Source organism: Malurus melanocephalus, unplaced genomic scaffold (genome assembly GCF_030028575.1).
Source record: "Malurus melanocephalus ecotype Western Australia unplaced genomic scaffold, MMel_1.1 scaffold_450, whole genome shotgun sequence".
Classification (NCBI taxonomy): Eukaryota; Metazoa; Chordata; class Aves; order Passeriformes; family Maluridae; genus Malurus; species Malurus melanocephalus.
In genome coordinates, this window is record NW_026623682.1 from 92,761 (window position 1) to 109,539 (window position 16,779).

Genomic DNA, 16,779 nt, shown 5'->3' on the forward strand with positions numbered 1-16,779 from the left:
TGCCCTGAAGCCAGGGGCTGTTTGATTTTCCCTCTGCCAGATCAGAATAGCGGGTCACTGTTCTGCCAGCCCTTGACTCTGCCCTGGTCCTGRCCCCTAAAATCAACCTTTGTTACTGACTCAAGCTCTGGTATTGAAATTTGAATGTTTGTACTTCTAAATATCTTAAAGGAAACATTGCCAGATATTTCAGCCACATCTGTGGAAGTGTTCAGGACTTGGTTGGAGCAACCTGGTCTYGTGGAATGTCCCTGCCAAGGGCAGGGGATGGAAAGAGATGAGCAYTAAGGCCCTTCCAGCTTGGAAGACTGAAATTTTATGAGAGTTCTTTTGACTTTTCCTAGCCAGTTTCTCTGATGAAATCTGATATGCTTATTTTGCTAAACAATTGCCACAGAGTTTCTGTTTTACTATTCTGGGCTTGTTYATAACCATATTTAAGTTAAAGATGTATTACCTTTAGCGAAGACACAGCTGCTGATTCAATTCAGGTATTGAATAAAGGGCTACACTGAGGTCTGCTTTGAATACTGAAATATCCATGTGTGCCTGTACAGGAAAAATCCCTTTAYGTGATACGTGAAATAGCCACATTTGCATAACACTCACAATATTGCCATATTCACAAGGCTTTTTGTCTGAAGCTAAAATTAGTCCATTTCATTCTTTTGGATCATGTACTTATTTCATGCTAATTCCTTTGAGGAACACTCCAGTTATGACTCTTTGTTTCTGGTACTGCAGTGAAGTCACTTGTGCTTCCCATGGTTCTATTGGACATGAGTTGGCAAAATTTTATACTAAATATAACCCCACCAATTTATTTCCTACTCCTCCTCAACTTTTAACCAGTACTTGGTATTATTTGACAATTTGCCATCAGATTATTTGAACGTTTTTCTTAGCATAGGACCTCTATAAATTAGTGTGGCACCTATTCATATAGTTTGATGTCAAATGTAAAAGTGGAAATTAATAACTTAATTTATGCAATGTACATTCTATAAAAACCTGAGACTGACTCACAGCTTTTACTTTAGCACTCTACCATTAGGCTAATTTTTTTTTCCTTTGAGGTCCTGAATAATTGTTTGTWATAAAATGTGTCTGCACATACAAAATGTGTATGCAGCAGAAATCCCAGTCCCATCATAAGAGTAGGGCTATGTTGGCTCTTAATAAATAAACTGAATAAATAGATACAGGAATTTAATTTTGGGAAAAAAAAAGGAGAATAGTTTGGGAATACTGAAGAAAAATGTCATCTCTGGTTCTATTAAAAAARTAATTTGTTATTTAAAAGCCAAATAAGTAAAACTTCATTTAGAATATGGAAGAAAGAGACAGTGGAAAGTGTTGGAAAAAGAAATAGTGTTTAAACTTAGCTGTAGCTTAAGATGGTTTTTTAAAATGTGTTGCAGTTTTCTTTCATTTTTGAATTTTAGATCCCTGCTAGAAGCTATTTGTCCTCGGGATATGACTAGCTATGTCTGGTTATCTCACTTCCTTTCTCAAGTGAAGAAAGCAGTAACTTAGGCTCAAAAAGAGCTGGGCACTTGTATTTTACCCCCTTTAAAAGTTGTGAAAAGACATTTTAAAATCAGTATTTTAATCCAATATTGCCACTGGATGAAGAGCCCAGTGCTTGCCCAGTGTCCATAGCTGTGCAGTTCCACAGGTTAACTGGGCAAATGTTCCACATTTGTGAAACTCCCACAGAGCTCTGAGGGTGCCAGACCCATTGGAGCCTGCACCTGGCTTTGTACCTGACCTTCAATTGCACTGCACTCAAGCAGGGCATAACCTGCTGGACCAGATTCATAAGAATTTTGTAATTTTCATTGCTGCTAACAAAAGCAGTGCTAAAGTCAGTGCATCCCCGGGAGGTGGAACTCTAAAAGACCCATGATCTTCTCTGAACATGACAATTGGGGTTTCCTCTCCTTTCATCCTACAAAATCTATAAACATCTGCAATGCTTAATGTCAACCTTATGCCCTTTAAAGGGAATATTAATGTGCCTAAAATATCAGTGTGCACAGAAATCCATGGGGATGGGTTTTGGCTTAAGAGAAGCAGTGTGTGCCTTTCGTAGAGAATAACATTTGTGTTGTATAATTTATTTATATAACAAAATGGCTAGAGTAGCAAAAATGCTAATTACATAAACCATGGTGACCTTGCTCTAAAGTCATCACTTGAACATTTAGAGTTGTTGAGCTTTTAATAAAAATGCCTGTTCTTCCAGCTGACAGCACGTTTGACAGCGGCCAGGGCTCCACTGTTTATTCCGACTCCCAAAGCAGCCAGCAGAGTGTCATCTACTCGTCGCTGCCGGAGGCGGTGCCTCCTGCCATCCAGCGGGTCTACAGCCCCCCCCTGAGCGAGAGCCAGCCCGGGCCCCACAGCCTGCCGCAGCTCAGCCACTACCAGCAGCCCTCTGCAGTAAGTCTAAAGCTTTTGCAAGTAATTCTGTAACCCTGGAGCGTGTTTAATTCTCCTCTATACCCTTGCTTCCAGAGGATATGGATTCCAGGGGTCTCTGTGTATTCCTCAGTCACCTCTGTGGGTAGGGACCTGCTCAGGGGCACRTTTCTGGCTRATAGGAAATGGGCCTGGCTCACTGWGTTGGCCATTGTSCTTCACTGGCAGCTCTCACACAGTAGTAAGAAACTTTCAGTTCCTTATCAATCTCTTGGCACTGAACTATATTGGTGGCTTTGCAGCAAAGCACAAGGAGGACATAGACCTGTTGGAGTGGGTCCAGAGGAGGCCACAAAGATGCTTCAGAAGCCCTTCTGCTGTGGAGACAGGCTGGGAGAGCTGGTGAATTTAGAGAAAATAAAGCTTTGGAAAGATCTTAGAGCCCCTTCCAGTGCCTAAAGGGGCTCTRAGGAGAGCTGGAGAGGGACTGGGGACAAGGGGTGGAGGGACAGGACACAGGGTATSGCTCCCACTGCCAGAGGGCAGGGACAGGTGGGATATTGGGAARGAATTCTACCCTTTGAGGGTGGARAGGTCCTGGCACAAGGTGCCCAGAGAAGCTTTGGCTGCTCCATYCCTGGCAGTGTCCCAGRCCAGGTYAGATGGGGCTTGGWGCAACCTGGGATAGTGGAATGTGTCCCTGTCCGTGACAGGGAGTTGGAATGAATTGATCTTTARGGTCCCTTCCAACCCAAACCATTCTGGAATTCCATGATTCTGTGTTTAATCTCCTGGTCATAGTTGAAGACTGTTTCATTTTGCYTGCTGCTGGTGTCAGCCTACATTACTGTTCCTTCTTTGAGAGCTTCTTGGCTCTGGTGTTCCCTCCAGCTGTGACAAGGCTGGCAGGGTCACAGAGTCCCTGTCTTTGGTGTGGGTTGGACCTTGTGTGCAGTCGGTGCTGGATGTCCCATCCTGGGGCTCTGAAAACAGGTGCTGGTAGCCCAGTCAGATATTCCTACCTGCCCCATTCAGGCTTTGGCCAAAAGCTCTTCATGGAACTGCCGGTCCAAGGACAAACACGCACGAACAAGCAAGATCTTCGTGTGCTTCCAGTGAGGGGAACTTAGGAGCTGTGGCAGGACTGTGTCCCAGCTTCAGCCTCTGCCCRTCACATGTGACAGGCCACCCTCMTGCTGCTGGCTGTGACTGTGACTTGCTGTGCCACATCCCTGCCCCGAGGAGTGGGAGAGGGGGATGTGTCTGTAGGGCTGAGAAGGGGCAGCAGGTGTGGTGTCTGTCATGGTGCTGGGGACCTGCAGGCCCTGGAGAGCACACATGCCCTCGCCAGTGTCCTCAGGCCTACACAGACCATTCATTTTGGTCTGGCCAAGGTCAGAATGCCCGCTGGAAGTTCTCACACCCCATGAGATGACTCCCTGAAAACASTGTTCCAGCCCCTTGCCCAGAGCAATGTCTTCACTGTGACAGGTGTTCTGACCTGCTCTGCTACAGGAATCTTTACAAGACAGAATTGGCCATAAGACCTGCAAGGTTGCAGAAAAACATTCCGAGTCCTCYGATGGCTGCGAAGCTTGGAGCACAGACACAGGCTGCCCAGGGAGGTGGTAGAGTCTCCTTCCCTGGGTGATACTCARGGTCTGTCTGGACACAGTCCTGGGTAACCTGCTCTTGGGGTCCTGCTTGAGCAGGGGGGATGGCCTAGATGACCTCAGTGGTCCCYGCCAACCTCAGTCATCCTGTGACTCCTCCATGAGAAGCCTCCATGCCTAGCTGGTCCTATCCCAGTGYCCTAGCTGGGCACTGAAGTACCCTGAGCAGTAAAAATGACAGGAGTGATGTGGTAGTTCATTTATTTATTTAATCCTAGTTGTCTTAAAAGAAGAAAAAATTAAATCCAGGACCAGTGKTTTTTTTTTCCTGCTTGATCCAGATTTACCGTATTTTTCCTGCTTGATCCAAATTTACCAGATTTACCACGTATGCACGYGGGAAGTGCATAATTTAACCTAGTTTTACCTTTTGTTTTTCCAAAATATTAACAAATTCCAAAGTATATTTTAAAAATGCATCTGCTTTGTTCACTGGAAGATGACGAATTCATCCTTGGCATCTGGAAGCAGCTCCCTCCACTGTGTAAAGTGCCTTTCCTACAGGCACAMATCTCCAGGGATGGATGGAGTGCTCTCCCCTTCCTCATTTCTTCTTCACCTGAGGCACCAATTCAACACCTGTAAATCTAGCACTCAAAAGCCCCCGTTGAGCAGGGGCTGTTACAAAGTTGAGCTGTGCAGCACACAAAGGATTCTACCATCCTTTCCATTGATGGGTTCCAGTAATTTTAGACTAAATGCWTTGCTGGTTGATTGAGGTTTTGAAAAGACAACAGCCTTTCTTCATGAGCAAAGTACTACTCCTAATTTCTATTTTCTGATGGGGCTTTCCATGGCATTTTCTTTTTCTGATCATTTAATTCYGAGTTTGGAAAATCTCAACAAATATAGGAAATAAAAATCTGACTCAAACTTTTCTGTTTTCCAATTAAAATAGAAGGCCTGCTTTATTTATCTGGGAGATTATTGACCAAGATGACAAGCAGATAACTGRAGCTGTAGTGGGTTTTTTTAGGCTTATGAGCCTCAGCTGATACACTGTTTATTTTTAATGTATCTGTTTTGTTGAGCTGAAGTTGTGGAGAYCTGATGTTGTTGAAACCTGATCTGAATTTCTATTTCAGTTTTTTTCACTTTCACTATGGTTTTAATTTGTTTTAAATTTGTTTCTCATTTCTCTAATAATATTCTGACATCCATTTCCAGTAAATTATCTGCTTTTTTAAAAGATAAATATTCTCTATGAAATTAGAAGACTCTTTTTGAAAATAAACTTGATTCTGGTCTGTTCCCAGTCACTGTGACTGTGCTTCCACTGCTTTTACTGGTCTGCATGCTTGCTTCCAGAAGGAAATGCAGTACAGTTGCGTTGACTTATTTGGAATTTGCCTATTCTTTAGGTGAAGTGATTWTCCATTCCTTGCAGATAACTTTTTTCCCCTGTTCTGAACCATGTCCCGAGCAGTCGATTTACTCGCGGTTGTGTTCTGAGGCAGCTGTAGAGCCTCAGACGCAGTGGTTGCCCTGGCTAACGCCTCTGTCTCTCCACAGCCCGTGCTGCCCGCAGTGCCAGCAACGCCTGCCGTGGTGCCCCAGCACTACCAGGAGCCAGCCATGCCGTTCCCTGTTGTCCCCAGCACCGTCGCCTCACTGCCGCTGGGACAGCCACCGCCGCCTGTGCTGGCCGGCCAGCAGGTGAGAGTTGGGCTTGCCACAGAATCCTACAGCCCTTCCCGTGCCAGCCCTCGCCTTCCCTTCCCCRTGCTCTGCTCCAGCTCACACAGCTGTCCCAGAGCAGCGGTGGCTGCCGCACCCCTACAGGTGTCCAAGGCCAAGCTGGATACTGGGGCTTGRAGCAGCCTGGGATAGTGGAAGGTGTCYCTGCCCATGTCACTGGGTGGGACTGGATGGGCTTTAAGGTCATTTGCAACCCAACTATCCTGTGATTCAGGATGTAGGTCTTTCACCTGTAGCGACTGTAGGATTCAGATGATTCAGCTGTAGTGACTTTGAAGTGTTTGAAACTGTTCAGCTGCTGTTGGGAGATTTAGGGATAGCGYGGTGATGTTTGGCTGAAGGGGTAAGTAACAGGCTTGAGAACCGTCATGAACACCTTGGCATGTCTTGGTAGAGGTTATGCCTTGTCTTGCATTGTGGCTTCACAGYATCAGCTTGAAGCTTTGCATTGGTATCAACGTGCTGTCTTGATGYGTAAAAATCAAATATTAATGATTTTGTGTTATTATTTGTGACYTCCTTTCTAAAAGTTTAAAAGGAGACTCTTGGCCTGATAGCCGTTGTCTCTCCGAACAGTAACTCTTGTGCATTTTGAATTGTCAAATCCCATCCCAAACCCTGCAATCCTTAAAAGTGTTTTTAAAGCAGCTCTCCCCAGCAGTGGAGGGGTGCTCTTGTGAGGGATGCAGCCACAATCTAGTATGATGCAGTAATTCATGGCTCGTTTTGGTGAATTTACCTAAAACTTGCTAACTCCTCTTTCAGTAGAAACTGTTGCAGGGGCCAGAGAGTGTCTATTATTTGTGACTGGCATGAATCATACCTCTCCAATCCTTTTATCAACACTTACCTCACAGGTTGCCTTTAGGTTTATTTCAACATACCCCACTTTTCTCAAAAACATCAAGAATGGAGAAATGTCATTTGGTTTCCCTGAAAAACATATCCTTGTGTGAGGTTTTGTCACATAACAGGCTTTTTATTGAAGGGTAGGGATGTTCTCATAGTTCTCTCAGCCAAAAATTTTACACTCAGGCAGATTTAGGACCTTATAATTTGCACAGGTCTCACTGTTGGCCTCTGGTTCTTTATGCTGACAGCTCCAAATCTGTTGTTTATTTTCCCCCATGAAGAAATTCTGGTTTGGTACAGGATATTTACTCAACTTAACTTCTTTCACATGCCCTTTTCTCACAGCAYTTTGTCTCTTGGAATAGTTCTATCCCAGACAGCAAAAGGATTTAATAACTGGTCTGTCTTTGCTTTCTAATATTTTCAGAAATCCTAATAAAAGACTGGCTTTTTACAGTGCTATTTTTACAAAAATAGGTAAAATGATCAAGTTTCTCTGTAGAACTTCCCAGAGTATCTGGGTGCCTCAAGGAAGGCAGTGTCCAGTGAATGTTCATACTAAGAAGGGTAGGGCATGACAGCAGAAGGGGAGATTAGGGTGAGAAATTCATCTGCCTGCAGAATGAATTGTATTGATCTTGTATCAATATATASTGGTGGGTCACACATGTGTGATGAATGTTTTATCTCCTAATTTTTATTTATTTTTCCAATTTGGCTGTCTGTGCATTTATACTGTAGAGGTTATAATGAGACAAAGTTACCTAATCTACCTGGACCTTTTCCCCTCCCTGTGCCTCATCCAATTCACAAGCATTTTCTAASACACAAGCTTGGATTAGAAAGGAAGGTTTTAGGAAGCTGCTCCCTTCCCTGAACAGAGTTTTCCTGCTCTAATGCAGTGTCTTYCTGAGTGGAAGGTGGCTGAGCCACACGTGCCAGTGGCCTCTGTCCTTGGTGAGCCATGYACAGCCGTCTGAGCTGCAGATTAACTCAGCTGAGGCACAAGAGTGGAACTGCCCTGGGARCTGGCAGCTTTATGAGCTCCAGCCCAGCATCGTGGGCGTGCCGCTGTTCTGCTCCAGAGCTTGGGTTTGGTCTGGCAGGAGCTCCTCCATGGACTGGATGGGGTCCAGCCCATCCCAGGTGGGGTTCCCCTGTCCCTCAGGCAGTCTCTACCTCAGCCAGTTTGCTCTGCCCCATAACCAGTGTCAGGCCAGCCTTGTTTTGCCATTCCCTTGGATTTGGAATTGTATCTTGGAAGATGCCGCCTCCTTCCCAAAATATGAGATGGCAAAAACTGTAGCACAGAGCCATGATTTTGGGTTTTGATAGTATGTGGCAGAGCAATGYTCTGGCATGACTAACACACTGCAGGAGCCACACTGAGTCTGCAGGGAGTTCCTCTGGGCCATCTCCAGTATGACTGAGGATGTGTGTCACTGAGTGTGACAGTGTGCCCTTCTTGTGGTACTGAGTGTCATCAGCCCTGGGTGTGCCACACCAATCACCAAATTCTCTTTAGTTCCCTGATCCTGTGTTAGGAACTTACTAGTCATGGCTGAGTTTTAGCTCTTTAAGGGTGGATGATAGCATCTCACTTCTGTGATATAAAGAGAGGCTGGGAGAACTGGAGCGTTCAGCCTGGAGAAGAGAAAGCTCCAGGAAGACCCTTCCAGTGCYGGAAGGGCCTCCAGGAGAGSTGGAGGACTTTGGACAAGGGCCTGGAGGGACRGGACAAGGGGGAATGGYTTCCCACTACCAGAGGGTAAGGTTAGATGAGATATTGGAAAGGAATTCTTCCCTGTGAGGGTGRGGAGGCCCTGTCACAGGTTGCCCAGAGAAGCCTTGGCTGCCCCGTCCCTGGCAGTGTCAAAGGCCAGGTTGTACGGGGCTTGGAGCAACMTGGGATAGTGGAAGGATGTCCCCACCCATGGCAGGARGTGGAACAAGATAAGTTTTAAGGTCCCTTGCAACCCAGCCACCCTGTGATTTTATGATTCTGTGGTACTTCTGCTGGAGTTTTATTCCATTAATACCAAACTTGTTGAGAAGTCGTGTCATTAGAAAGATTCAGAGCAACACATGCCCATACCGACTTTCCGTGGAAGTGGTGAAGATGCAGGATTCTAAAGTTTGCCTTCTGACCATAGGCATGGTGTGAGGTTCTGTGTGCTGCAGGGTCTGGTGAAGCCACCAGCCCTGTRGTCCCAGGGAGGTCATCCTGAGGCAGCCTATGCCTCAAAGTCATCCTTCTGAACAGAAAAGGTTGTTTAAGTACTTCAGACCTAATAAGGGGAGCTGAAAAAGAAGATACCAATAGCACATTAAATGTGGAAGTTTGTTACTGATGATTTCCAGCTTTAATGCATTTTTTTCTCTGTTTTGCTGCCCAAAGCCTGGCAGGCCAGAGGAGCACTACTTTCCCTGGAAAAGTAAAGCTGCTTTTTTGACTACCACATTGTACTACAGTACATCAAAAATAACTGAAAYCTAGCTTTTACTGCAATTATTGTGGTCTGTTGTGTCTCAGGTAATAAGTGTTGTACTTTCCATGCCTCCTCCATWATGTAGAGGCTTCTGCTTGCCAGGATGAGCTGGGTATTATCTGCATCTTGGAAGTTAGTGGGTGGGGATATCACAGGGCCAACTGGAACAATCTCTGGGAYTTAAAGAGTCTGAGTCATTACAAAGAACCTCTCCAAGGCAGTCAGCACTTGTTGTTTTAGGTAATATGTCTTGCTTCTAAATGTGTTTTAAGCACAGGCTCCTGTGTAGTGTTTTAATTAAGAGTGTTCATCTCTCCTGGGAGCTGTTGCTGCTGGAGCGCAGCCTGAGGGGCTGGAGCAGGGAAGGGAATGGACTTTGGGAAGGGTCTGGAGAACCAGGAGCAGCTGAGGGAGCCGGGAAAGGGGCTCAGCTTGGAGCAAAGGAGGCTCCAGGGGGACCTTGTGGCTCTGCACAATTCCTTGACAGGAGGTGGCAGCCAGGGGGGTCAGGCTCTGCTCCCAGGGAGCAGGGACAGGAGGAGAGGAAATGACCTCAAGCTGTGCCAGGGGAGGCTTAGATTGGATATTAMGGAAATTTTATTCACAGAAGGAATAATGTTTAAGTGTTGGAATAGGCTATCCAGGGGAGTGGTGGAGTCATCATTCCTTGAAGTGTTCAAAAAATGTTTTGAAGTGGCACATGGAGACCTGTTCTAGTGACGGACCTGACGGTGCTGGGTTAGTGATTGGACTCAGTGATCTTAGAGCTCTTTTCCAAMATTAATGAGCCTGTGATTCTATACTCCAGGCGACAGCTCTGTGCCGACAGTGAGCTGGAGAGGAGCGGGAAGCATGTCTAGCCACCTGGTTCTTCTTGGGTACACAATAACCTTTTTCCCTCTGGTCCCTCGCAGCAGCAGCCCATCTCGCAGCCTGCCTCTCTGCAGCAGGTGCTCGCCAGCCAGCCCGTGTGCCCAATGCCACCRGCCCCGCACCTGCTGCCGCAGTTCCCAGCGCAGGGCTCGCAGGTGGCCGCCAGCAGCACCCCTCTGAAGCCCCTGCAGATCTCCACCGTGCCGCAGCTGCCGCCCGTGGCCCCTTCCCAGGTAATGTGCAGGAACACGGTGTGTGAGCACACCCATTTGAGGGGAGCTTTCCAGCTAATGATTAACATGATTTGCAGGTTTTGTATGGCTATTTTGACTGCATGCCAGTTTCATTAGGTCATAAGAATATTGCTTTTTCCTAATTATGGCACATTACTTTGTTGTTTGTTTGGTGAGTCAGAAATCTCCTTCGTACCCATCCCTGTGCCATCCAGTTAATGGCGGTTCCAAAATGGCAATACATTTTTTTGGTGTTGTTTTGATTTGGTTTTTGGTACTGTMCCCTCTGGCACAATCTCTTCCCCATCCCAGCCTAGAAAGCATGAGAAGTTGCCCATTTTTTTTTAATTTTCTGACCTCCTTACTTCACCACTTTCCCCAAAACCTGCTGCCCCCATCCCTGTCTCTCTGCTCTGGTTCTGTCCTCTGGACCAAGGACAGACCGTACCCTTGGTCTGGAAGGGTGGACAGTGCTGTCACTGTGTTTGGTAGTGACAAGCACTGTATGTGAAGCAGTTTGTGCCAAAGGGCAGAAGCAAGCTGCTGCAGTACAGCCAGTGTCCGTTCCATCACTGGGAGGTTTTGATTGTAAAAACCATTTTTCTGGGCTCTTCTGTGCTGCCTGAGTAGCAGCRTGTTTGAAAACAAGGGTTTAAATTGTCTGGCTTAATTTTGCATGAAAGAGTTTTGCTTTAGGTCTGGCGCAATTCCTTTTAACTTTTGTTAAAATGAAAGCAGCTTTTAATTAGGACTTGTTGCTTGAAGGCTTCAAGCTGGTGTTAAAAGTAGCTTTAAGCTTCTAAGGTATGAAAACATCCCCCCCAAATGTATTTTTTTTGCTTTTACTAATGATYTAAGCATAAATCAGTTTTTATTACTGTTTGTGAACCTTAGGGAATGAATGGAAGCGATTAACAAACACACATATTTATCCTCATGGTGCAGGTGGTTTTTAGGGACTTGTGTGGCAAATGAAACTGCTTTATACCATCCATGAAAGCACCGACAATTTATGCGATATTATATTTTTTTCAGATTCCTCAGTTTCCTGTCATTCCTGCAATTACTCCTCTGGCAGGGCTTGACAGCCTTCCTCCAAACCTCTCTGACATACCTGCTGCAAATGTGCCCCCCATTCCTGCTCCTTCTCAGTACTTTGCCCCAGCCGTGATCCTACCCAGCCTGCCCATGAACCCCACCCTGCCCATGGCGCCCAACTCGCCTGCCCTGCCCATGCAGGCCGTCAACCTGCCTCACACCACCGTGGCTTCTCTGGTCTTGCCCTGCCAACCCATAGTGCCAAACATGCCGGCCGCCACCATCCCGCTGCTCGCCGTGGCACCGCCAGGGGTGCCCACACTGCCGCCGCACCCTGGGGTGCCGCCGCTGCCGCAGCAGCCCGTGTTCCAGAGCACCTTCCAGCAGATGCTGCCGAGCGACGCACCCTCACCACACCACACGCAGAACACCCAGGCCGTGTCCCAGCCRCAGCAGCCGCCTCCTCCTCCTTCGGCGCTGCAGCCGAGCATAATCCATCCTCCTGAGCAGGCTCTGGCTGCACCTGGGGCCGCTCACCAGGTAAATCTGCCGGGCGTGGGGCCGCGTCGAGCGGTGCTGGGCCGCAGGGCGGTCTGTGGGCACAGCCATTCCCAGGGCTCTCTCCATCACAAATAGTATTCTTTGCTTTTGAGATGTTTTGTTGACTTCTTGATCTCAGCCCTGGAGGTGGTGGCTGGAGCTGTGAGCTCAGGGGTAGCAGGTGATGTCTCACCTCAGGGTGATCAAGGCTATAGGGCATAATCCAACAGGCTTTGGACAGCAAATGAGCAGACCGCTTTCTGAATTCCCTCTTCCTTCTCCATCTCATACCTGAGGAAGTGTGAGCTGTGGTTCTCCTGATCAGAAGGGCATGCCAAGTCTTGTCAGTGCCTGTACCRTGGCCCACATGGGATGCAGGGGCTGTGGGGTACATGCAGCAAAATACGGGGGAACTGGCGGGTACAGAGGAGTTGTTTTGATGTAGAACATCTTAAAAACAGCAAAGGGAAGTGGCCGTCTGGTAATGACTCTGGAAAACTGCATGGAAAAGCACTGTCAGACCTGCAGGGTGGGAGTGGATTCTGGCTGCAGACCCTTTTCGCCTTGACAGAAATGAAGCATAAACAGAGCTCAAGTATTAGCAGTTTTTACATGGAAACTGGCTCAGGATTTGACAGAGTCTGTAAATACCTCTCTCGCCACATCTGTGATAAGTCAACATGAAATACGTGGTCTCCTGACCAAAGCAGGAGAGGGCACTCAATCTGTTGATAACAACATTTGGAAAATCTGTGTTCTGCCACATCTYTTCACCACAACATGCTGATTAAAATTCGTAATCCCATCCCAACGTGCCATGTCATGGCAGCTTCAGACCAGTACATAGTTTTTAAATTTCTCTCTTCAGCCATATATTTGGTACAGAATTACTCTGCTGTTGATAATGTTAACAGCACGGAGCTGGGAATGTTACTCAAGTGTTGCCTGTGGCTTTAGAGGGGATGAAGTCAAGCCCATTAGGCACAGTGAGCATGGCAAACACCAGAAATGCAGAGCTGTTATTCCCAAACCATCCTGATGCAGTCATTAGCTATCAAGCATGTATGGAAGAATTTAGAATGAAAAATAGCTATTACAATGTGCAGAGCAATATTTTAAAATACATTGTTCTGATTTGAAAACTTCTAATAGAGAGGTATTTCTGTATAGAGTACCATGCTGTTTCCAGATTTGATGTTTAGCACCTCTGAGTTTTGTTTTGCCTGGGTATGTCTGTATGGGCCTTTCACTTAAGAATTGAACTTGATTATCCTTGTGGGTTCCCTGCAAGTCAGATTATTCTATGATTCTGTGATTTGACATTGAAATATTTTGTGAATTATTCTAGTAATACAAGATTTAAAATAGAGCCACCCTTCTCTGGCATTACGCCACAATTGTCAGTCTATCAGCCCTCCTTGGGCAGCCATGTGACTCCGAGGTGTTGCGAAGCACATCGTGTYTTTATTTTTTTCCCCATTAAACCCTGGAATAATAGTTTCGGCTCATATCCAGAACCTGCAGAGAGCATGCAGTAATGAAATCATGTGGCCTAGTTCTCATCTGAGTCTTAATTTTTTTAATGTATTTTCCAATRAGTCTCTATGTGATGATACTTCAAAAAAAGTTAAAATTGGGCACACCTAGTACTGAAAGTCTTTTTTCTTCCATATGCTCCTTTCTTTCCTTATTCCTCTTCCCACAAGCTCAGTCCCCCTGGAAAAATACATGATGTACCTAAAAGGAGAATGTTCTGTTTTTAAATGTACAACTCAAAAGGTCTGTTATGCAGAATAACAACCCAGTCTCTAAGGTAGCTGGCATCCTATTGCCTCRGTCTAGTTCCCACCAAGCGCTCGAGTTATTTTAATGCATTGGAGAAATCCACTGAGATAAATAAATCTCCCTCTGTCCACATGAAAGTGTTGGCAAGACTGGGGCCTTGAGGCTTAGCACATCAAGGGTTAAGTTGTGGCTTCAGTGTGTAAACTTCATTAAACTGAAGTAGGACACGTGTATATTCAGTGGAAAAGAGTTAATTGTGCTGTTTGTACCAGGTCCTGGTTCTACATATATGGCAGATTTGTTAAAATATCCTAAGTTAGGTTATGGGTAGACTCTGAGTTTCTCTGCATGGACAGTGTGGGCTTGTTGAAAGCAGAGCAAAATMTTCAGGACAATGAATTAATCACCTAAGATTTTGAAGCAAGTCCAGAGGAGGCCATGGAGATGCTCTAAGGGCTGGGGCTGCTCTGGAGCCAGGCTGGGAGAGCTTGTGCTATTCAGATACTTGGAGAAGAGAAGGCTCCAGGGAGACCTCAGASCCCCTGTCAGTGCCTAAAGGGGCTCCAGGAGAGCTGGAGAGGGACTTTGGCAAGGGTCTGGAGTGCCAGGACAAGAGGGAAATGGCTTCCCACCATTAGAAGGCAGGGATAAATGGGATATTGGGAATAAATTCTTGTCTGTGAGGGTAGTGAGGCCCTGGCATAGGTTTCCTAGAGGAGCTGTGGCTGCCCCATCCCTGTAAGTGTTCAAGGCCAGATTAGATGAGGCTTGGAGCACCCTAGATTAGTGGAAGGTTCCAGCAGRGCCTGGAATGAGATGAGCTTTGAGCTTCCTTCCAAAACAAACAGTTCTGGAAGTCTATGATTTTTCATTTCTTAGCAAACTCTGGCTTTGTCCCTACGAACAAGGTAGTACTTGAGCGATGCACTTTGTCATAATCATACAGAGAGAATCTTTGGCTTTTATTGGGTTATCTCAGAGGAAGTTTARTCTCAGTAGCAGTTACTGAGAGCACCAGTCGCACTGCAAAGTTTGAGTCCTTTCTTTGTGAACAGCAGTGACTTTGCTACCTTGTCACGTAAGTGCCGAGCCCTCGGAGCAGAGGTGTGTGCTAACAGCTCTCATTGTGTTGCAGCCCATGCCTGGACACACTCAGTTTGCTTTGGAAGCTGGAGCCCAGGTGCCTGTGCTGCCGGTGCAGCCCTCGATAGTCATGTCACCGCCTTTGCAGCTGCAGCCGGAACTTGTGCCGCCCTGCGTCGCTCCTGAAGGTGTTCCCCAAGTCCATGGCAGCCTTGCCACAGCTGCCCCGCCTGTCCCCATAGACCCTGGCTTGCCTCTCCAGCCCTCTGCTCTGCTGCAGCTCCAGCCTGATCTTTCCCAGCCACTGGGCCAGCAGCTCCCAGCTCCCTGCTCAGCTGTCTTGGCAGGCGCAGAGACATCTCAAGAGGTAGAGCCCTTCCTCGGAASTAACTCAGCATCCTCAGCCTTGAGCTTCTTAGTTACTCCTTTGTGAAACAATGGGCTTGTTKCGCAAGGGAGGTTATCCCCTTACTGGGTCGAGCCACTGCTCCTCAATGCCAGCAGCTCTGGGTCAGYATTAATTGGCTGTTCTAAATGAAGCTGGTAACCTCATGCTGTACCTTGGGAACTGTCTCATTGAATTAATGAGGCAGCAAGACAAAGCACCTCCTTGTTACTAGCTGAGCACTAGCACAGAGATAGAAATTAGGAAATTCTCACTGTTGTTGAGTTAGATGTTATGTGGAGTTTCACCCATGTTTTGTCCAGTCTTGTTTTAAATGTCTCAAGCACTTGTTCAACCAACCATGCCTTAAGAAACTGCTCTACAATCTGAGTCTTCGTAATCTGAAAGCACACTCCTCAGTCTGAGCCCTATTCCCATCTCATTTTGCATTGTATCCTCCTGTATTGCCTGAAGTAGCTCTACGATTTTTGTTTCTTCCCAGTTCTCTGTGGTCATATAAGCAGGACACGTTTTATTGTTTTCCTTACAGAACTGTCAGCTCCTTCTGTCTGCTATTTTGACTTTACTTTCCTCTCYCATAATTGTTTAATCTTCAGTCAGAATATCACAGAACATTTCCTTCTCTTGAGCTCCCTGTTAAGAAAGCAAAACAAAAAYTTTGGCATTTCTGCTTGATTTCAGGAAATAAGTCTGATTTGTTCTCCATTTCTGGGTGGAAATGTTCCTCTGTGATTCTGTGCTCAAAATTGTTTCTCTTGAGTCTCTGTTCTGAGTTACATTTTCTCTCAAAATATTTATTGCACCTTTTCAAAATGAATCTCTTGTTTTTGCCCATGTGACCATGGCTTGTCATGTGCCTTGACTCCTTAATTCCATTGAAGGCACAGCTCAATGCTGCCTCCAGAAGATGCTCAGGAAGGGCTGTGCTAACACTAAAAATGGATTCTAGTTCCGCATTTTTCCTGTTCATCAATGGCAGTTTAATTCTCATGGAATTAGCATTCTGCTGTGATGTAGGATGTTTCCTGGTGAATGTCTGTGTCCTGTTGGTTAGATGTATCAGAAATGGTAGAGTCTGTCTGTAGTGCTTCACCTGCAGACTCCCCAGAAAAGCTTGGCTGGGTCAGGTGTATCCATCACTCAAAGTATTCCTTCTCCAGCTGTCTTTGTTCTGAATGCACACTCGTGGCAGTGTCAATGCTGGTGCCTTCAGTGCAGGGTCCACCTGATCAGAGATTCTGGAAATATGAACAGATGTCATTGTTGTTGTGCAGATTGATATGGGGGATACAAGTTGTCCTGAGAAACCCATGGGCACTGAGGCACACATTTGTCCTTCCCATCTCACATCCCTTGGAACATTTAACCACTGGTTTGCTTAACTTCATTCTCACGTCCATCTGCAAGTTAACYCCCTTCTCTCACTCAGTTTTAGAAATGAAGCGAGTACCAGTCCAGGTGCTCCCCATGCTTGTTTTCTGACATACTATGCTAAAGTTCTCTTGGGTGTAAGAGAAGTTTCATACCTGTCTATATTATCAAAACMCTGCATTTTGTTGCTACTCTGCCATGACGTTTTTATCTCTTTTGTTGTGTTCGGGCACGCAGCAGCACTTGCATCCAAACCATTCRTGCCTGAACTGGTCAGGCAAAAGAGCTTTTGTAAGGCACTTGGTTAAGTGCAT

At 46.2% G+C, this 16,779-nt stretch overlaps 1 protein-coding gene across 2 annotated transcripts in view; it reads left to right on the top strand.

Moving 5' to 3' along the window:
- Positions 1 to 16,779, top strand: part of WNK2 (WNK lysine deficient protein kinase 2) — a 111,323-nt gene that overhangs the window by 60,430 nt on the left and 34,114 nt on the right. For both annotated transcript variants that reach the window (XM_057380371.1, XM_057380370.1), the window contains exons 8-12: positions 2,249 to 2,445; positions 5,610 to 5,753; positions 10,051 to 10,242; positions 11,278 to 11,820; positions 14,741 to 15,055. In XM_057380371.1, the coding sequence (XP_057236354.1) occupies positions 2,249 to 2,445; positions 5,610 to 5,753; positions 10,051 to 10,242; positions 11,278 to 11,820; positions 14,741 to 15,055 (1,391 nt within the window). The remainder of the gene's footprint in view (positions 1 to 2,248; positions 2,446 to 5,609; positions 5,754 to 10,050; positions 10,243 to 11,277; positions 11,821 to 14,740; positions 15,056 to 16,779) is intronic.